We start from the raw sequence: 23,607 nt of genomic DNA, 5'->3' as shown, positions 1-23,607 counted from the left end.
ACCTATATTATATTGCTAATGATAAATTTGTAAACATTCAGACTGAATAGGAATAGTTACGCAGGCTAGGTTTTTTTTTTTACATCAGCGTAACATTTCTTTATATTACACTATTTCTAATTCGGAAAGTAACCCGATTACGGTAATAATGCGATACATGCCATCTTGCCCAGCGTGTGATACCTGTACTTAGCTGCGGAATGCGCTAGATCGAGCCTGTCGGCGCGGGTAAGTGTTTGAAGGCGAAATGTGAAGCCGTTATTGCTGCAGGAGGTGGTCACACTCGTTACTGAACTGCCTGAAAGACACTCAGACATTCGTTTTTACCACTTCATGTCGGTAGCTGATACCCCTCGGGGCCCACTTTTCAGGATGTGCAGTGATGCGAGAGACATTGTGCAACAACTGAAACCACCCATGCGTGAAATTGATTACAGCGACAGTTGTAGTGAGGTATTTCCAGAAATAAAACACCTTGTATAAAATCTTTATGTACGTTTTAAAAAGTGGTCCTTAACTTTTTTTGAGTAGTATATATATATATATTTTTTTCACGAATTGATTTGCAAAATATTGAAGTGACTTGAAGGTAACAGTATGGGGAAAGCGCACGAGGAATTTGGGAATTGTGACTGCAGGGTAACTTGTCCGTAAACCATCTGATTAAGCTTGAGAGCTGCTGAAATACAATGATTTAATGACAATTTTGTTGTTTTTTTTCACTGATTATATACATTAGTTATAAACTTTACACCGTTTTCTCTCGATTTACTTTGCTTTTTTTTTCTATGCGGGGATAGGAATGACGTATAGGGATAGCGCAACGAGGGACATAACAGTTCGAAGACCAGTTCTATAGCAGTAGTATTTCCATTTCCATATTGTTATTAACTTTTAATATTTTGCCACTCTAATGCATTACTGAAACGTTCTTTCCATACAATACAACCATATTGTGTTATGCCATAGCCACCAAAACATCCGCAGTCATTGCTTGCTTTGGTGAATGATGTTTTTTTTTTTTTTTTTTTTTTTTTTTTTTTTTTTTTTTTTTTTTTTTAGTAATCACCAGCTTGGAAGTCCTGTGCATAAACAAGGGAGAACAACTTCTACCCTGCAAAACAAAACCGCTAGAATATCCCCTGAGATTGGTTTCTTTTTAATGGTAGATCATAAAAGAGGAGACTCAGTGCTTTAAAATGGCATAATACAGTAACAGGCCTTCTATAATAGCTCAATAAGAATAGACTTCCATAATCTTACCTAATAATGTAAAGACATCACATATACTGGAAAAAAAAAGTTTACTGAGAGAAGAAGCGCCGGAGTATTTGTTTTCTTCCTTTCCTCATTCTGAAATGTATCATTCTCTAATAGTGCAATTTATTCATAACCAACACCAAATGTAAAAGTAGCAACATCATGTTTCATGGAAATGAAAATAAAAAACATGCATGTGAACATGCATGTGTGAAATGAAAAAAAAAATATGTAATCAAATTATTTGACATAAAAATCACTTATTTTGAATCATCCCGAAAAATCAGGCCAAGCCATGGTTTGTTGGTATTGTGATGCATTGTCAACTATGAAGCCACCAACATTGTCAATGAGCTCTTGTATTGGATACTAAGATAAACAACAACAACAAAAACAAAACAACAACAAACCAACCATATGTGACCCTGCACCTCAAAACAAACAAAAAGTCGCCAGACATCAATTTTTAGTTAAGACAATATTCTGAAATAGCAGACTTTAAGCTTTAAAATGATGTATAACTCAAATCAAATGGACTCTCCTAACCTATCTAAATATTGGAAAGAAAGCACAAACTCAGGAAAAGTGTGAACTGAGAAAAGAGGCTCTGAAGTACAGTGTCTATTCAAGCGCTTAATCTTTACCAAACCGTGCTTGGGTGTGCGATGAATGGGACAAAAAACAGGAAGTAAACCACCAGAGTAACAACAATGAAGAGATTATCAAATTAAACTGAAATTAAATGTGCCTTATTAACACATTTTTTCCATAATTAATGCCAACTTTCAAAGCAGTAGCACTATCCTTTCAAAAGTTATTAGAGTTGAAAGTGAAGAGTGTGGACAAGGTTTTTCAGAAATGAAAAAGGGATTCTAAAGACACACCTAATCACACTATTCTACCAAAAATCTTGGAGATATACTGCTAAAAAAACACACTTTCCTGCCCATCTTATGATACCAAATTTTAGCATAATGTAAAAGAAGACCCGCTCTTTCGGAAAATATGAAAAAGTCAAGTTCGGCAAGGTTGACCCATTTCACTTATTTTCAGTCCTCACGCGAAATCAGTGTGTGCGACTTTATGTTCGTTTTGAGGTGCACGGTCACATATTGTAAATCTCAAACTCTGCTTCTATTACAGAAATAAAGTGTTCTCAGACTGCTTGAGATTGATATATGCATTGCCCCCCACCCCACCCCCCCCCCCCGGAAAAAAAAAATACCGAAACAAACATCAGTTTGAATATTAAATACTTTATTGCATGTATGGCTTCCTTTTATCCGTAGCGATGGCATCAAGACATGCAATCGAGGAATGCGACGAAAAGAACAACTTCTACCACAGACGATGCACATACCAAACTTCCTTCGACACGCCGTCTATATCACTCACGTGTCTTTTGAGTGAATTTAAGCCTAACGCGTCATTGTTTTGGACCACAGAGTCTGGAGAGAGATTAAATTCTGTGGATTCTCGGCAGACAACACTACCAGACAACACATACGAGAGGTTCGAGACAATCACTGTTTCAGTCAAACACGGGACAGAGCCAACCTTCATGTGCATAGCTTTCGGTGACTCGCTGAATGGAACGGCGATCAAAGAAATCACCCTTCTGCCTTTATCAGGTTTTAATATTGAAACGATGTTGATTTTACATTTCTAGATGTTATATGTTAAATACCAATAGGATTTGCAAATAGTCCCCGTTGAAGCTATGAACTCGACTTGCGATTAAACTCAACTTCTCATCAATGCAAGTTTGTCCGAAAGTTGCTTTTGATTCTTGTGGTCCTTTGCTGAAAAAAGCCTTGTTGTTGGTAGTAAATTGTGATGTTCGTTCACTATTTGGAATTCAATCATATTGGACGAACCTAAGTCTGAGTACACCCCAAAATATTATATTCATGTGAACAGAATGCGCATCGTATGTTCATTGCAGGAAATGATTACGACAATAATAACATGTGAAAAGTACGCAGAAATGTTTTATATAATCATTTGATATAATGAGTAAATTCAATTTCATAGAACTGTAATCAGTTCTATAAAACTGAGTTAAGTTCTGTGAAACTTTGAATTATTATGTTACTTAAAATACACACAACTCTGCTGTTGTTTGTTTGTTTGTTTCTTTGTTGTTGTTGTTGTTGTTGTTGTTGTGTTTTTTTTGGGGGGGATGGGTAAATTCACATCTATGATGAGTTAAATCCTTGAAAGCACCCTCCCTGACAGCGCAGACCCTGCGTACCTACAGTCTGCCTTGTAACGTATTGAAATCGATTTGTTGGACAAAAGTGATCACTTTATCTGCAATGAGATTAGTGGCATGGATTTTTTAACAGACATATTCTCAAACAAATGTATGTTTATATTCTGACATGTTTGAATATGGTATTTAAAGGGATTTTAATACATTATGTCGTTGTACGTGAAAACAACCTTAGGATACTGGTGATCACTGTGCCATTTTTTAATGCTTTGTTAGAAATCTTATAGAATATACTATTACGAATGAAATGAAACTTTGAGTTTGATATTTGTGCACGGAATCAAGCGCAAGTCCTTTAAGTAACGCAATTGCTGCTTTGCATTTGAATGCAAAGTTTGCAGCAAGGGGGCTCAAGTCATCAACGGAATATTATTTTTTTCTCTGTGATTACTATCGGGAAGTATGATCTGAGAGGGTAATTTACCTGACAATACACTCAAATTTCCCTTTTTCTACGAGACATCCGCGTCAATTTAAACCACCTTCTATAAAGTTTGGAAAATTGTCATTCAAAGTTACAGGATACCAGCGGTATTGCATCTATCGATCATTTACATTGGCACAAGCATACAAGAAAAGTTTCACTTAATTTCATCAAATATAAGATGAAAGTGTCATACGCCATGCAACTATGTACTATTTGCAACGTGCTTCTGTACATTTAAATTTTGTTCTGATTTTGTTTTATGAAACAGTTACACCTAGGTAGTGACTTGATCATTACGCAGAGTAAGTTGATGAGAGGCTACTGAAATATTTTCCCTGTTTTCATGCCTTCTTAAAATCAAGTAACTCACATCTCCTTCTATGTCCATATGCAATTGCAGGAAAAGCAGACAACATTGGTCTCATAATTGGACTGTTAATCAGTTTACCTGCTGCAGCTTTCATGCTATTCATCCTTGTTGGGAGGTTTCTGCAAAAATACCATCCGTATCAGCTCCCAAGAAAAGGTGTGATTTCCCCTCTTCTTTCCACTATTTTTCTCCTCACCCATGTATATGTAGGTCCACGAAAGTTGGTATGTGTGTGCGATGGTAAGGTGACACGTTCCTTATAAAAGTAACTGACCTACATGCAGTGTCAAAATGTGTATAACGCTGCAACACTAAACTCTTGGATAGTTTAGGTAATAATGTATCGATTAATCTCGTCTTCTTTATAGGAAGTAGAAGCGCTTGAATAGACCTTCTTTTTCAGAGGGTAAACAATTTTCCCATTATTTCGACAAGTTAAAGAAGGTCTATTTGTAGTGTGCTACACATCATTTTACAGCTGAAAGCATGTCTTTTTTTTAATTTGCCATTTTAATACTAAAAATCCATACATGACGACTTTTTGTTGGCTTTGTGATGCAGTACAAATTTTGTTCAGAACTATATCTCTGCTTCTGCTGGTGAAATATTTTACAGGATGTGGCTGGAATCCCATCTGGCGGAGACCTGGTCCACACAGACTTAGGCAATTTGAAGAGGAAGAAGATTTGATGCTGAGTATGAAATGAACAATGTCTTCTTCTTCTTGCCAACATCGCAACCTGGTTTTTTTTTTTAGCTCTACTTTGTTTCTGTTTTTGTTTTTTTGTTTTAAGGTCAGACTGTAATCCGTTATAAAATATCATGCTGTAGAGTTAAGTGGATTAAGATCCAAGAACAGATCCAAAATTTATTGTTTGTTTATTTTCAACGAAGAGGATGTCGAGGTATCATGTCATTTTTGTAAAATCCTGAGTTGTAATACAAATGACCAAATGTATTTAGTCCCCCCCCCCTATTTGTGTGCATGCAGAAAACAATGCTAAATTTCACCAAAACGATAAGATATTCTGAGAGTTTGTATGTTTTGTTTTGTGTTGATTTTTCCTTTAGACGGACATATAAGGTATGTCATCAGACTTTTCCTGTTGTATTGTCTAATAAATAGAAGAAATGAAAAGATATTTTGCAGTCATTGCCTAAAAATATTCAGTTCGAGATGCATAACATTAAAAAAATGTCCTTTATAGACTTCACTTTTTTTGATGGGGGATTTCAAAATAACTTGAAAAATCGGTTGAAAATTTCTCTTTTTCTTTCTTTGAAAATGACTTTTGATTTCGTTGTATTATCCTGCTAATCATTCGAGGGGACTTTTGTGTCTGATCTTTTTAATTTTCATACCTCTAAACAGTTAAACAGATTCATAATGCAACAGTGCAAATGGCAAATGCAAATTTGTTATTAAAATATAGAGTAGGCTAACTGAAAGGGAAGGAGAGAGGGGGAAATAAGTTTACGGCATATTTATACATATATTTCCCCTATCTGCTTTTGCTTCCATAATAAAATAAAATAGAATAAAAATGGACAATGGAAATCGTACACCGCGTCTTGCGCTGTCACCCGTCACTGCGATCCAGAGCGCATACACCTACCTGCTTCTAATGCTTTACTCAATATTAATATTAGGTACGTTATTTTGATCTACACTTATTGATAATCTGTCCGTCTCTGTCATTCCTATTCTTATATATATATACATATATATATATATATACATATATATATACATATATATATACATATATATATTGGTCATGCACTCTTTTCTTTGTCTTTTTCATTTCTTATCTAAGGGTCAGTACCTATCTCACCGTCACTTACAAAGGAACAAGTTCAAACATGCAAAGAGGAGCTGAAGGAGTATTACCGTTTGTCACGACGCAGGGTCACGGTAGATCCACTTAACTTTATGGAGCGTGTTAACTTGGATGATATTTACACGAATTTGAGTCTAATAGACCAAAGTGACATGAGTAAAACACCGATAACGTACGAGGATCTTTTAGGCATTGGTGATTGCGGAAATCTGTCAAAGCGCATTCTGATCCAGGGTGAGGGAGGTGTCGGTAAAACAACACTTTGTGCTAAGATCGCCTGGGACTGGTACCAGGGAAGGATTCTCAACGACATGGATATGGTTATCGTGATTCCTCTTCGGGAAGTTACTGAGGACAAAAGTATTGGGAGTATTGTGAAAAGATGTCTGTGCGATTCAAATGCGGCAACACCAGACCAGATAGACTCCTATATCTTAGCAAATCTAGATAAAATTCTTCTCGTGTTTGATGGTTTCGACGAGTTCCAGGGGAAACTAGAAGCAAAGAGCCGCAGTGTGGTCGTTTGCATTCTAGAATTAGAGATATATAAGTCATGCAAGGTAATAGTAACCACACGACCATGGAGAAGTCATGACTTCAAGTTGAGGAAAACTCTTGCCGAAGCTTACACTTTCATCAGCGTCGAGGGATTCAACAAGGAAAATTTAGCAACATATATCAAAGCATATTTTCGGCTTGGAAATAACTCCCTAGCTGCAGAAAGCTTAATCAGTTTCATGGAAGAAAATGATATCATCCGGAAAAATATGGCCCCGTTTCCTATCTACTGTGCAATGCTTTGTCTGATGTGGAACGACTTCAATGAAGATAGACGAAAAGAAATGAAGAAAATGCAAACTTTCTCTGAGCTTTTTAGAGAAATCATTTCTTTTCTGAAAGCACACTTCGCATCAAAAATATGCGAAAATCTACAGAGTCAAACGATTGATGAGCAGTTGACGAAAGCTGGTAGTGCAATCCAAAATATAAGCGAGATAGCGCTAAACGGTTTGTTGCATAAAAAGCTTTCATTTCCTGAAGAACAATTCAGAGGATGTCAAGATGACATGGAGACATGCTGCAAAGTCGGGGTTCTGACAATGGAAAGAGCTGTCACAACAGGGAAACGTCGACGCGACGTCAACACTAAATCTTTGGTTGTGTCAACGGTTTCGTTCCCCCACAAATTATTCCAAGAATATGTTGCAGGGTTATATATTTCGAATATATATGCAAACGATCGTGCCAGGTACGAAGAGCTGAAGCTCATACTTCTTCCTCGATACCAGGAGTTCCGCTACCTACTCTACTTCGTCTCAGCATTAGGGAAAGAACTTGGGCTTGATATTGTCGACGGCTTGATAAAGTGTATCAGGGTATCAAGAGATAATGGAAGCGGTGACTATGATGATGATGATAACAGTAATCTCATGAGAATCGCAGATATACATATTATTTATGATGATGATGATTATTTTGATAATGACCGTGATTACTGTGTTGACGTTGCGTTCGAATGCCATACTGAGGAGGCCGCCAGAGCAGTGGGAGAACGATGGGAAGAATACAGACTATCCCAAAATATGTCAGAACATACAAAGTCAGGAGTGGTGTTTATGGTCCACTGTAACCAAGTGGTGAGTGACCATACTTGCAAATGGACTCCAACTAGTATTTGGTAATACTTTGTTACTTTTGAGAATTAATTTTGAGTTTCTGTCTTGTTCTTTGTCTTTGTTTAATTGAGTGCAAAATATCTATAATGACGTTACCTATAATTATTAACTCATTCTGTAGTATAAGACATAATTGTTCTGAAATAAAGATAGTGTTTAAAAATATAAAAGATATATGCAATCAAGAATTACTTTGGCATGATTTAAACACGATTTCCTGTCGTTAAGCAATTGTGAGCGGAAATTGCCCCTGATTTTTTTTTATACATTCAGCAGTAATTTTTGTTATGCATGTAAGTCATGATTATCAATATAAAAGGAGCTTTCTAAGCATAACTTCTAAAGCATTCTTTGTCATGTTATAACTGAAGTATCATAAAAAAGGTTTATTTTGCTCTACCTCATGATGGACAAGCTTGTGTTATACATGTGTTTAAAAGTAAAAGTTTCATGTTGATCAAATCATGTCTTATAATCGGAACCTCAATAAGAACATGATAATTGAAGTAGCAATCCATTCCCTCTCATCCATACACCCCGCTCTCAAAAAACAAAAAACAAAAACTACACACACTCACGAAGGAGATGTTGACCAAGATGCATCAAATGCATCAAGTTTTACTTCCAAAACAAATGTTTCGTTATTTCAGCGTTCTTTAATGTTTACCTTTTGACCATGTTCGTTCCCATTAGCGATCATTATATCTTGACCGTGTCGACTGCGGAAAAATCCTGTCACGTTACTTGGCGGAGGGGATGTGTTCGAGTCGTGCGCTGCGAGAAGTAACATTAACACATTCACAAATTCACACGGATTTTTACAAGATCGTGGCATACCAGGCTTCGACCTGTCAGGCAAGATATTTCGCGATGGTCCAACACCACGTGATTGTTCTGTTGTTTGTTTTCATGTTTTGTCTATGCATCATCAGATGGCTCAAGAGCCGAAAGTGGTACGTGGACAACATTTCCAGATTAAGATAGGGTAACAAAACGTACGTATTGGAATAAGAAGTTTTGTGACCAAAATGTGCATACTTGTTTTGATGTGCAGAGCTGGAATGTTTAAGGATGACTGATATCCTCCGTAACGAGGATGCTGTGTTGAGCTTGCTTTTTCCACATCCACAAAGTGAGATATAGTTATCCAACCTAGTGAGACTATCATTCGTTGGGCAATAGTAAAACCCGATTATGAAGTTTATATCTATTATCATTCATCATTTCTTCTGCTGTTTTTCTTTTTTTTTTAGTGTTTGCTGTTTAAATATTGCTCCATTAAAATTCGCAGTCTGCAGTAAGATGCGGTCCATCCATCGCGGACTGAGGTGCCATCGCGATGAGCATACTGGTTGCATTTTTTTTAATTACTAATCACTTTTCTAGATAGATGGGGTTTGTTTAGGAGTGTTGGCGTTTAGGTTGAATTTGCAGCAGCTCTGAATACCGTTGGGAGAATGCCGAGTGATTGTCATTATAGTAGCTTTTCACATCACAAAGTATTAGCGGGTCGCTACCATGCATATTTTCAACACAAACGGCAGAAAGCGGCATTCCTAATCTAAACGTTTTATATGTTGGGTCATTATTTCGATTATTAGGTTATATTGGTTTCTACTTGACTAGTTCAAAGGAGCAGCGCACGACTTATTTTTTACACGACGAAAGCTCACCCTCACTATCCTCCTCTCTATTTAAACAAGTATACGACTTGAAACAATGTGGTTTCATTAAATCGTATAATGTACGATTTCTTTGATCATGTGATATACCTGTTGCAATAAATGGGCAGATAATGTACACTAATTGCAGTTGAGGGGTTGTCCTAAGCTTTTGCATCTGATTGACCTTGTGTAATTACGTTCATTCAAATCGTTCCTTCTATAGGACCTAATTGATTTAGATATTGTTCATCGATGTTTTCGTTTTTCCCCTACAGATTCAAGATCTGAGTTTCTCAATATCTAGCTTAAATCAACACCAATTCTCGACAGGATATGACGTAGCCCTATGGGTGTGCACCAATCCGAATCTTTCGACCTTCAGTGTGAAATGCGACAACTTGGACTGTAATTTCTTCTCAACAGCAGCAGCCACAGCATCATCTTGTCAGGTATGTCACTTTGGACCAGGATGTGGACTATGACATAATGATGTTTCATGATTCGCATTTGACCACTAATAGGCAAAGCTCGTATAGATCATTCTCTATTGTGTGTTTTAGCTTCTTTTTTTTTTTTTTTTTTTTTGGCCAGACGATTTCTACTTTGTAAGCATTTTGTTCAATGCTTCTTCTATTACTCACCAACCTTAGTCTGTTGCCATATACAATTGCAAAGATGTTCTCTTCAACATTTGTTTTAATAGATAGCGGTATCCATATTACTTTATTAAAAAGAATACAAGAAAAGTGAGAAATAATTATAGTTATTTCCACGTCATGCCCGACACTCATTCAGTATTGCTGCTTTTACCAAGGATGATCGGCACTAGATCATCCACTTGATTTGGGTGATATATTGACGCTTATGCCCCACCCCCCCCCCCCCCGAAAAAAGAAAATGAGAACAACCAAATCATTATGATCCACATGTAGTAAGGTCATCCCATTCTGCTGGAATTGCAATACTGCCACCTGCTTAAAGCGACCAGCGAAAAATCCCCCTCACGAAATGTATGTATTTGTTTACCTTTTTTTTTTTTTTTTTTATAGCGGTCACCTGCCTAACGTGGCCAGCGGCCACACATTTTGTATCCCGCGGTGACTATCTACATGCGTATAGCGGCCATAAAAATTTGTTTGTTTGTTCATTTTCCATTTGAGAGATGGCTGGGTAGCCCATATTCACCTTCGTTAAGCTGGTCTTCCATGGGGTCCAGTTGGATGAGACTAGATTTAGGTTTCTTTAATGCCGTCCTGAATAGCCACAAGGCCAAAGACAGCTGCTAGTAACATTGTTACGTTGAATTTTACCAAAATGCCAATTAATTCAGTTATTAGATTACCATTGAATAAAGAAAATATGGTAGTTGTCTTGGTATTGTTCTTCGCTTAAGTCAGCTTCGAACAAGATCAATCCCCTTACACCTATTCGTGAACCCCATTCATGTAAACCGGTACGAACAAGTGCAGTTCCTCATGTCGGAAATGTTACAAAAAATGAGTTTAAATAATGAAATTTAATGAAGGAAATTATGTAAAAAAAAACAACAACAACAACACCCCACATTATAGCGTCACATGCAAACTTATTTGCTTTTTTGTTTGTTGTTTGTTTGTTTGTTTTTTTTTGGGGGGGGGGGAATAACGTGCGGTATTTCATACTTTTATACAAAACAAATGTTGAAATTCAGAGCATCCACTGACATGTGTATAGCAGCGACTTTTGTTATTTTCCTTGGCCGCTATAGACAGGTTTAAATGTACATGTTCAGAACTCATTATAAATAGGTCTATACGGTTGCAAGCACATGAAACTCCTGTACTCGCACAAAATCAATACACACACAGACACACACAACCAAATCGCATAATCACACACAAAAAAGCTAACTTGTCTAATGTTTTTTTTTTTTAGAAAGAAAAAAAATGTTGGAAATGTTGCACTTGTTTCTCTTGACTCTCTTGTTAGAGTGGCAATTTTGTTTATTTTTGCATCGACAAAAGATATGAAATATTAACCTGAACAATAAAACCAAAAAAAAAAAAAAAATATGTTCTCCTAAATGGAAACTGGAGCCAATCCAATTGTAATTCAAGTAGATAAAGAAGCGGATATGAAGGAAATGCATAATTATATTTCTTTCTCTCTTTCTTTCCGGTTGCATGTTTTGTATAATGAGAGGCCCTTTTCAACTTATATAATCACACTTCACAGGCTGTATGAACCTTGGAATCGTGCAATACATTATTCAATAATCAATTGCTTGTGTGTATCCTTTAAAAAAAAACAGGTTCAAGATCTGAATCTGTCTTTCAAAAGCTGGAATATTGGTACTAAACATCTTTCCTCAACGGGGGCTGACTTGGCCAAATGGATGCTCACTATGCCGAGTCTTTCGATCTTCAGTGTAGAATGCCCCTACCTCCACACTAAATTTCTCTCAACAGCCTGCGCGTCAGCATTATCATGCCAGGTACGTCACCTTGAACCATAAATGATTCACACTTTACACTGTGTCATCAACGTGCATGCGCACTTTGATCATTCTCATCTTTGTTTTATTCATCATTGAGTCTACGGATCGTTTCTAAATATGACCCTGCATCACAAAACAGACAAACAGTCGTCAGACATAGATTTTTAGTTAAGGGCAGATTCTGAAGGAGCAGACTTTAAGCTTTAAAGTGATATATAACTCAATTCAAATGGACTCTCCTAATCTATCCTAACATTGGAAAGACAGCGCACACTCTGGAAAGTGTGAACTGAGAAAAGAGGCTCTGAAGTACAGGGTCTAATCAAATGCTTAATCTGTGCTAAGCCATGCTACCTGTGCCATGAATGGGACAAAAAACATGATGTAAACCACTGTAACAACAACAATGAAGGGATTGTCAGATAAAGCTGAAAATTTAGCATGTTCTATTAACACATTCTGTCCATGATGAATGTCAAATTTCAAAGCAGTAGCTTTATACTTTCAAGTTATTAGAGTTAAAAGTGAAGAGTGTGCAAAGGATTTTCAAGATATGAAAAGAGGGCCTCGAAGAAAAACCTGATCACAGTACTCTACCTAAAGACGGATTGTAGAAAAACTGCTGAAAACCCACTTTCCGATTCAATTTATGATCCCAAAGTCACAAATAATGTAGAAGTACAATAGCTCTTTCAGAAAATTGGGAAAACTCAAAACTGACTTCGTTGACCCGTTTCACCTTTCTTGAGTCCTCATAGAAAATCAAGGAGTGCGACTTTTCGTTTGTTTTGTGATGCACGGTCACACATAGATTTTCGTTATAATTTTCTTCATAAATTATCACCATTTTACACATACTATCTGTTGAACGATTCCTCAATTATTTATTGAATTCAGTCTGCAGCTGCGAAATAACATTATTTGTCAAGATGTGCTTCCCATCAAAGCTCTTGGACGTTCTGAAAAAAAAAAGAAGATCGGTGAGGAAAATATTTGTTTCAATCGAGAACTTTACCATTACTCGGTGTAATAGAAAAAGAAATGATCATAATTATTGATGCAAACGTTTTTCATCAGTTAGTTTCATTCATTTGTGTGAAATGTGAAATACAATGGGGGGGGGGGGGGGAGGGCAGACATACACTACATGTACATTATTTTGTTCTACTGGCTTATGACCACAGGAAGGACTTTGTATGACTGCTAAAACGTGTTAAATGATCACGAGCGAAAAACTCCTTTAATCCCGTCTGTATAATGATAGTTCTATAGATTCCATTATTGCCACTGCCGTTACACTACGTGACGCGGGGTGGTATCTCTCATTTCAAGTTTGTAGCATGCTCAGTTATTTTCTTTTTTCCACATTTCTAAGCTGCCGACATTCTCCCATCATAATGAGGGACATTTCAAATAACAATACATGTCTATGTGACATGCATCTCAACGGTCTAAGATTAATCTGTAATCAGAAAGATTTTTGTCATAACTTGTCCATTCATGGAGAGATACCATTGGAGTTTCCAGGAAACTTCCATCTGGATCAGAGAAAATAATATTTTCTTTATCAACGATTGGTATGAATGAGTATTGATAATATCTGTGATGATATCTGATACTTGCGGTATGTCTGCACCTACATAGGAAGTTAAAATTAAAACTTATCACAACAACAAAAAAAAAGTTCCCCTTTGGATTTGTTAAAAACAAAGTTCAATATTGCTGTTCCTCAGGAGAACTTCCAGCATATACAATGTCGATTTTTTTTTTAATAATAACTCTCTGATTCATGTAGCCTGAGCATTCTTTAAGGTTTGAAATGTTTTGTTTGATTGTTTGTTTGTTTATTTATTTTCTATCATGTACAGATTCGAGATTTGAAGTTGTCATTTGACAGCTGGATCAGTGGTTCTAAACTTCGATCCTCAATGGGGGGTGACTTGGCCCTATGGGTATTCACTATGCCAAGCCTTTCGAGCTTCAGTTTGACGTGCCCTTATCTGGATGGTAAATTTCTTTCAGCAGCCACCGAGTCAAGGTCAAACCAGGTATGACACGTCCTGTCAGGTATGACACACACCTTTGGCTATGCATGATTTACACTTACACTAATCCTGGCCACTTAATATTTCCCTTAATATTTCATCATTGAAATTGCTTGTTTGTTTCCTATATTTCATGAATCTCCGAGTCTATGACTGCATTTCATTTCTCGTCGAATTATTTATATATATATATTTTTTTTCCAATGTAACATGTCATCTTCAATTCTGTTGCTTATCGACATCATTATGTTTGCACAATCTATTAATTTGTTGAAGTGTTTTCTCTTATCATGTATTCCTCTAACGCATTAGGAAATGACTCAGTGACGAAAACATTTGCTGCAGCAGTTCCATACGCTGGTTCACTTTATGTAATCAACAATTCAATGTTTATTTTTAACCCCCCCCCCCACACACACAGAATAAATGAAACATGACAGAGGAATAAAAAAGTTATTTTATTTCCTTTTAAATTTCCGAGTTGGGGAGGAGGCTTAAAATATCATAATGCGAATCCAAGGCCGAACTGTTACATCAGAAACAATGCCGACAACAATGTAAAACGAATAACCTAAAAGTGGGAAGCGAGCCTAAATAATATCAATCGACAAGATCAGATAATGTAACAATTGCATCCACTTTCAGACATGAAACAGTCTTTTAGTCCCAAAGCAATTTCAAAACATACTCAAAACAAAGCACTACAACCACCTTATGAAAGTCACAGTTACAAGGAAAGATACAGGAGAGTACTCTGGAACAGTATCCATTGACCTCTAAAAAGGCGTTTGACACAGTGTTGATCGAAATATTTAATCTGTTAAACTTGCAGACAATTGTTGTTTCTGTACATCATGAATTAACAATCATATGACTGATCGATTCATAATCACTTACAGAGGGTTTTTTTTTCCCCTAAGTCGCTGGATAACCTCTCTCTCTCTCTCTCCCGTAGTTCCCCAAGGGTCAATCGTTGGTTCCCTGTTATTGACAGTTTAAAATTTACATCATATCAATCTTGTAGGAAAGACACGGTATTGCAGGTACCTCTGGTTATATGCCGATGACGCCAAACTATGTTTCTGCCACAGTCAGTCAGACCGCAGCACGTATGCTAATGAGCCGATCCGGTAAGATTTATTCAGCACTCTCGTTGACGATCTTTGCGTTCCGAAGGTGTCTCGTGCGTGCGAGATTTTGCGAGAGTTTGACAGGGTTATGGTTTTCACAGTGTAGGGTCTTGTACATACATTCATCATGGCTACAAGTCAAGCGCTGAATGCAAGCGCTGTCCAATGAGAGAGCTTACTCTTGAGAGTGCACGCTTTCAAGCTGACCAGCACTGACATTGATGTATATTTTACTGGTTCCTGACCGGATTAAGCAAATAATTATCATTATTACCTATACGAGTTAGTTTTGGGAGGCAATTACAGTTGGTATTTTGCAGGGTCGGGAGTTCAGCGGGCGATATTAGAGCATATTACGAGCATCCGGGGTTTTACATATACAGTGGGCTCCCGTTATAACGAAATCCTCGGGACCGGCAGTTATTCTTTCGTCATATCGGAATTTTGTTATAACCGAACAAATAAACGATAGAAATACATAGAGTGGATGACATTGCAGCCCAAATTTTGACTTCGTTATAACCAGAATTTTGTTATAACCGTGTTCGTTATAACGGGAGTGCACTGTAAAACAGGAAGGTGGGAAGAGAGATTCCACTCCTTCTCTTCCCACTTCATGTAAACATTCCGATCGACCACGAAGAGAAAACACTCAAGGACGTCGCTGCGTGTCGATTACACACACCGCAGAAGAACGCCGATAAATCAACTCATACAAGGTCGACCACTTCCACTAGTTCCAGCAACACGACGCGTCAAACAATGACTAACTGCACAGTGACCATTAGTTATTACAACTCTCCGAATCGAAACAGAAGCAAAATAAAGTGTAAAAGCGTTCAGATGTTTGAAGTTCGCCTGTTACAACTACATATGTATCTTTGAAGTTGGAGTTGAATGATATACATTGATGAACAATTTTTCAATTATTCGACATGTTGGTGATGATCTACAGGTAGTCAAATGTGGCTTGATCTTTATCATAGTGAATAGCTGTATTCACATATTTTCCTAATTTACCTAGGGAATAGGTACTAATTATGATATTGACTGGCCTTGAGGGAGATACCAGATGAATATTGCCCGCACTGAAAGAATATTGCCCTCGTCTTCGACTCGGGCAATATTCTTTCAGTTTGGGCAATATTTTCTGGTATCTCCCTCGAGGCCAGTCAATATTATATAAATATATTTACATGGATACAAAGATTAAGAGATGGACTACCAAGTAATGCATTTTCATTGAGACGCAAGGTGAATTTGGTATTCTTTTGACGTGCACTACACGAATTACTTTTTTCATCATTTTTCAAGCTGAAATTACGCTATGATATTTTTCATTTACAATAATTTGAGTAACATGTGACGATAGCAGCATTGCATATTTTCCTTGAATTTGATACCAAATTTGTGAATATAAGGTGTATTTTTGTTGCCGAAAGCCCAAGGACAAAATCCCCTTACGCAGCTCATTACGTATGCAAGCCTCGAGCGGGTTTGCATACGAGTTGAATAAATACGAGCGAACTATCGGGTGCTGCGGTCTGACTGCAGTAGCGTAAGCAAAATGCGCGAAATATACACATTGGTGTATGGACATTAAGTTTGAAGACAACTCTAGATATTGAATGGAATATCGTTGTTATAAAATGGGCTCACGACATATGTTGGCAAAATAATGAACGGATCAACGGTATCGCCGCATTACATTTTACAAGAATACGTTATTATGTCAAAAAAGCAAATCTGATATTATTGTATACAACAATTACTTTTTTTCCACATATTGACTTTACAGAAACTGATGTTAAATTAAGCTAGTAGTGAATATATTCAACAGTTACAAATAATTGAAAAGAAAAAAAAATGTCAGGACAAAAATGACTATATACGATCACAAAGTTAATGATCAAATTCATTTTATTCCTGCTTGGGACTCAGGACTAGAATGCGTATAAACCCAGACCTTTTATTGATAAATCAGTCCAAATTGTTAGTTATACTTTGCCATCAATATTTTTTTTTTGTTTCTTTCTGCGCGTATTATTTGCGATAATATTTTCTTCCTTTACCATGTAATGAATTTAGCAAATGTTCGTTTGTGTACCTAACCTCAGTGCCATTAAGCTTACCTCATTACAGAATATGAATGAGTTTCGTACAAAACTATAACATTTTTTTTTTGTCAGTTTATTTGTCATGATATCATAAGTTACTGTTGTGTGATTGATTTTCACATTTCAGGGTCATGTTGTGAAACACTTGTTTGATTTGAATACGTGATAAACATTGTATGATATACACAGACATAATAAAATAATACTATTATATCATTCTTTCTGTTACTATTCTAATCGTTCTCTTCCTGGTCTGTGAAATGAGTATCTGAATATAAGAACGACCCAAGTCCATGGAAGACCATTTCTAGTAAACTTAAAAAAACTTCATATCTTTTCTATTTGTCCAATAATGTTCTATTTAACTGTGATGGGAAGGCAACATTGTATATACAAATTAGAACATATATTATCATGACAATAACATTTACATTAATTGTGGAGAGGCCATTTTGTGTGATGGACTTGGGTCGTTCTTTGAATCATATGGACTTAGGTCGTTCTTTGATTCATATACAATATTATGATATTCTGCTATAGAGATGAGAGAAGGATGATAGAGGGCGCTCTAATATGAATGTAAGAATGACCCAAGTCCTTCATTCTTACATTAATATAAGATTTAACTCATTCATTTCAGGCACTTCCGGGGTTAGGATTTATCATTTATACACAAGATGAGTCCATGCATAAGCTACAATTTCCCATGTCAAACTGAATTTGGCCAAAAATTGGACTTGGGTCGTTCTTATATTCAGGTCTTCAAATGTTTGATGCATTCCCCATATCACTCAATAATACGTCTCACGTTTCTGTGTTGTACCTTTAGTGACGTAGCATGTTACATTTACCAGATAAAAAGACCCATCTGGAAAACTGCCATGTCATATCGTCATTATTGTGTATGGCTACACGTCCATCACGGTATTTTACGGAACATGAAGATGTCAGTATTTCATGTATTGCCCATTGTTTCTTAAAAGGAAATGTTTATTTTCCACACCATACCAAAATATACAATAATACAACATAATAACGTCCCTCGCACTACGACTATAATACTAAGAAGCACACAACCTAGAAAAATTCGTTTGTTTTTGATTTTGTTTTCAATGAAATAACAGTATATGAAACAATTTTTAGAATATAAAAAGGTTTTACTTAGGTTTCTTAATCTGTTCCTTTATTTCATTTTTACTGATCGTATATGTGTGTGTTTCTTCGTGCGTTTTTCACTGATCCCTACAGATTCAAGTGCTGAAGTTGTCTTTCAACCGCTGGGGTGGCAGTTCTATTCTTCGATCCTCAATAGGGAGTGACTTGGCCCAATGGGTATGCAATATGCCAAATCTTTCGCGCTTTAGTTTGGAATGCAGTGACCTGCAGGGGGAATTTCTCTCAACAGCCGCCGCTTCAGCATCAGTCTGTCAGGTAGGTTTTCAAAGTTACTATGCATGATTTACCGTTACACTAAGTCTTGGCAAATTTTTTCTTTCTTATTATTCTGCCTATCGTTTCAAAGCAGACTTTACTTTTCTTTGTCAATCACAGTACATAAGTCGGACGACGAAAGGGACTACAATCCGATGTAAATCGCGCGTAAAAAGACAAAAGACTTTGTATTTATTTATTTATTTATTTTTTAATCAGCATTGGTCTTTAGCCCCATCAACCATCATTGCTATTTCTTTCTTTTTTTTTTTGGGGGGGGGAGGTGGTAATTGGCGTTAACTCGTAGTTTTTCTGTTTTGTGTTTTCTGTCTTTTCTCTACAGATTCAAGATCTGAACTTGTCTTTTGCCAACAGGGATGGTGGTTCTAAACTTCAATCGTCGATGTGGGGTAACTTGACCCAATGGGTATGCGATATGCCAAATCTTTCGAAGTTCAGTCTGAAATGCCGCTTCTTGCACGCTAATTTTTTATCAGCTGCTGCCGCGTCAGCATCATCCTGTAAGGTATGTCACGTTCGTATATATGCAAGCTCGTTGGTACGCTAGCTCGTATGCATGTGTGTATGAGTAAGTGTTTGCTGGTTAATTTCATATTCAAATTCAATTTCAAATTCAAACTTTATTTTGATTTATTACTGAGTCTTTCGAATGTATCTGGATAGGCTTTAATTATACCCCCGCCAAACGAAGTTTGAAGGGGGTATATAGGAATCAGCGGACGGTCGATCGGGCGGTCGGTCGGGCGGTCGGTCGGGCGGTCGGTCGGGCGGTCGGTCGGTCGGTCGGTCGGTCCGTTGCAAATCTTGCGTCGCGAACTACTTCCTCAGTTTTCAACCGATTCCCATAAAACTTGGCACAGATTTGTGCCTTGGGTTGTAGATGTGCAAGACGTATTTTTTGACAGTACCCAAAAGTACGTTGCCATGGTAACGGCATATTATGGGCAAAAATGGGTACAAATCTTGCGTCGCGAACTACTTCCTCAGTTTTTGATCAGTTTTTATGAAATTAGGTACAGGTGTTCATCTGAATATGTTAATGTGCAAGACACATATTTCCGCAGTGGCAAAAAGTGCGTTGCCATGGTAACGGCATGTTATTGGTAAAATATAGGGCAAAATGCTTCATGGCAAAACTGCTTCATCAGTGTTCTTCCAATTCTCATGGAATTCATATTGAATGTTTGTCTTAGGATATAGGTCAGCATGACACATTTCTTGACAGTGACAAAAAGTATGTTGCCATGGTAACAGCTTACATATTATGAGCCAAAATGATGGAAAATTTTGTGCTGCAAACTACTTCCTCAGTTTTTGCCCAATTTCCATGAAACTTGGTACAGATGTGTGCCTTTGGTTGTAGATGTGCAAGACGCATTTTTCGACAGTACCCGAAAGTACGTTGCCATGGTAACGGCATATTAATGGCAGAAGATCAAGGAAAGATCTTGCGGATTTAACTACTTCCTCAGTTTTTTGACCAAAGCTTATCAAATGTTGTTTTGACCAAAGCTTATGAAATGTTGTTTGGCGGGGGTATAACCAGTCGCTGTAGCGACATTTCTAGTTTCGTTTGATATAGTATGATTGTTACTTTTTAATTAGAACCTAATTACTGCTCTTTTGGAGCAAAGTAGTCTACTTTCAAACACTGGTGCCAATTGACATTGTATGTTGAATTGTTTCCGTCCCGTTCCCATGTAAAGGATATGTATAAGCAATAGAATGGGCGAGAATTTTTCTTCAATGAAAAACTGTATAACCATCGCATACTGAATCATTACTTTTTACAGAAATAGAAAATTTTCACTTGACGGAGTTAGTGTGTCTAGGTGTACATGTTGAAACAATCGTTTCTCACCGATTAGATTGATATCTTTGCAACATGTCACATGCATATAAACGTAATTCATTATCTACTAGAGTATAGTCGTTGGTTCTTTTACACATTGGGAGGTTCATCAGCTTAGATTTCTGGCTGCTTCAACTTTTTTTTTTTCTTGTCTGACCGTCGCTTTGTAATTTTCGTTTTTGTTATTGAATTATCCTTAGACACGAAACGTTGATTGTTTTACGATTCTCAAATATTTAACAAAGTGTAAACTTGAGGATTTCCTTTTCAACACCTGTTAATCCACTTCTCATCATTGTTCATTTTTTTGGTTTCCTCCTGTACTTGTCCAGATACAACATCTGACGTTGAACATTCGTGTCTTGGATGACAAAGGTCTACATCAGTCATCTGCGGGAGAAGATTTGGCCCAATGGGTTTGTTCCATGACACGTCTTGTTAGCTTCAGTTTCCAATGTTATCAGTTGCCTGATGTTTTTTTCGCCACAGTCGCCACCCTTGCGCCATCCTACCAGGTAAACACTGCCATTCAACTATGCAAAAATTTGGCTGAAAAAAAAAATGGCAATGTTTCCCATATTGTATTTGCAAGCTGGGATCTGTTTTAACCATCATAGGTACCTTAATATGTCTTGTCTTCGGAAACGTTCTCTTCTGTTCTCAATTGTGACCCTTTTATACAGAAGAATATGGTTCTCTATGCAACACAGGAACTACAATAGACACACACACACACACACACACACACACGGACACAACACATAATGCTCTAGTCGTTCTCAGTAGCCATTTCCTGGTACCTGACTATAACGTCGTGAGGCCTATAGAAGTTAGAAACATTTTATTCAACTTTTAGAGTCTGTCGATAATGATTTCAATCAAATATGCCCGGATGTTTAACCCACTTACCATGAGTAAGCCTGTGGCATCATAAGTCTGGTGTCGATATCCATGTTCACTGTATTTCATAATTATGCCGTGTGAATACTTATAACAAGCTCATCATTGCACCAATAATGAAATACAGAATGCAGATTTATGTTCAACTTTCTTTAAGCCGTAAAGGTTATATATATTGAAATGGTCAGCGTCTTAACTCCTATTGAAATGCCGCAAGCTGACCAGTTAAGTCTAAAAATGACATTGAGTTTGAAGTAGTGTCTCGGGAAGATGTAAAGTGATTTGTAATGTTTTTGTTTATTTCGTCTCCATTTATATTAGTGATTTCTGTTTTCCTTCACTTCTTTAAGCGGTCGCAACTCCATTTTTTCTCAAGTAAACTTGGCAAATCATTGACTCGTACAACGTTATTGTATAATCATTTTATCTCCTCTTTTTTGTTGTTGTTTTGTTAAACACAAAGTGGAAGTAAATTCAAATTAACAAATCAATCAATTAATCAATCACTCTGTCAATCAGTAGAGGGAAGAGAAACCACCGTAGCAATAATACACCTTCCTTTTGTCTACACCAAATTCCAAAATTCACCTACCAAATTCTTTTTGGGCTGCACCATTGGCAGGACAAAATTTACCATGCTTTGAATTAGTAATATCAATTTTGCGACAACTTGCTTTTCGTATAGCTCTATGTCCTCATGACTTGTGTGTCTCAGAGAAGTGATGGGATTCTTCTGTGCTAAAAAGTGATGTGTCTTTCGTGTGTTTCGATGTCTTTATCCTGCTGTATAAAGTACCATCAATTGATTTTGAGACATCTGTGGGAAAGAGTATGTACTACTATATTTCAATTTTCTTCAGATCAGCAGATTTTCGATGGCTATTTTCAGCGGTCGGATTTCAGAGTTGGCGGCAACAAACTTGGCTCAATTTCTGTGCCGTATGCCCCAGCTCGAATGTGCCGATATCACATGCCGAGACCTGCCAGGGATATTCTTCACGAAAATTGCCTCGGAGACCAGCAACTGTAAAGTAAACATGAAAACGAAATAGCAAAGAGTGTACTAGTACGATATCAAACACCGATGACCCTCTGAAACGCTGTCGACGAAATTTACAAATTAATTTTTCCGGTCTTTTCTGAATCCGTATTTTCTGGAAAAAGGTAATATGCACATATATCCATTCTGATGCTTGGCAAACTTGTGTTTAGTATAAACAGCATGAGCGATTATACGAGCGATTATATTTATCAGTTATATCTTCTCCAGTACTCCAGTTCGCAAATCGACCTAAGTGAAGTACTGTATGTCGAAATTTGTTAACAAATCTAGCTGTATCATTTTTCAACAAGGAGACAGAATGCAATGTTGTCATGCAACAATTTATCTTTGAGCAAATTAAGAGCAAAAGAGAATCAAGTTATTTGTTTAATGTACTAAGACACAGCAGTGTTGTTGATATTTATTTCATGTAAGGTATTTCATACTTTTTTTTTTCACCTTGTACATGCTGCAGATTGAGGACATTACTCTTAATGGAAAGCCGTTACACCAGTTGTTTGATGCTGACACAGGTATACCTTGCTTTTCTTAAAGTATGTGACCATGCATCACAAAACCATCAAAAAGTCGCACACCCTGATTTTACAGGAGGAGTCAAAATAGGTAAACTAGGTCAAACTAGTCAATCTTTGGTTAATGATATCTTCTAAAAGACCAATGCCCCCTTTTAATTTCTTAAAAAAACCCCTCTAAATGTGACGGTGCATCACAGAACAACAACAACAAAAAAAAAAAAGTCGCACGCACTGATTTTGTGTGAGGACTGAAAATAGGTGAAATGAGTTAACCGAACCAGTCTTCACTTTTTTATATTTTTGAAAGAGCAAATCTTCTACATTATGCTACAATTTAGGATCATAAAACAGAGTTTCATTTATAACAGTTTATTTTGAATACTTTTTTTGTGGAGAAGAGAGTGTGAATATCTTTCAAAAGGATGATATTACTGCTTTGAAAGTTTGCATTTATCATGGTGTGTTTCAATAAGGCATGTTCAATTTCAGTTTGATTGGATAATCTCTTCATTGTTGTCACTACGGTGGTTTATGTCATGTTTTC

General features: G+C 36.9%; 1 protein-coding gene across 1 annotated transcript; it reads left to right on the top strand.

The window, feature by feature from the left end:
- Positions 1-2,551: 2,551 nt before the first annotated feature.
- Positions 2,552-22,537, top strand: LOC140246781 (uncharacterized). Its single transcript, XM_072326115.1, has 11 exons — positions 2,552-2,891; positions 4,948-5,028; positions 6,150-7,548; positions 7,660-7,810; positions 8,543-8,704; positions 9,789-9,962; positions 11,804-11,986; positions 13,858-13,999; positions 19,192-19,238; positions 20,918-21,100; positions 22,346-22,537. Exons 1-11 carry the CDS (start codon positions 2,552-2,554, stop codon positions 22,535-22,537), a joined length of 3,054 nt encoding a protein of 1,017 aa, XP_072182216.1.
- Positions 22,538-23,607: the final 1,070 nt, after the last annotated feature.

The sequence above is a fragment of the Diadema setosum genome, chromosome 3, assembly GCF_964275005.1.
Source record: "Diadema setosum chromosome 3, eeDiaSeto1, whole genome shotgun sequence".
NCBI classification, from domain to species: domain Eukaryota; kingdom Metazoa; phylum Echinodermata; class Echinoidea; order Diadematoida; family Diadematidae; genus Diadema; species Diadema setosum.
This window is presented reverse-complemented; position numbering and strand designations above follow the sequence as displayed.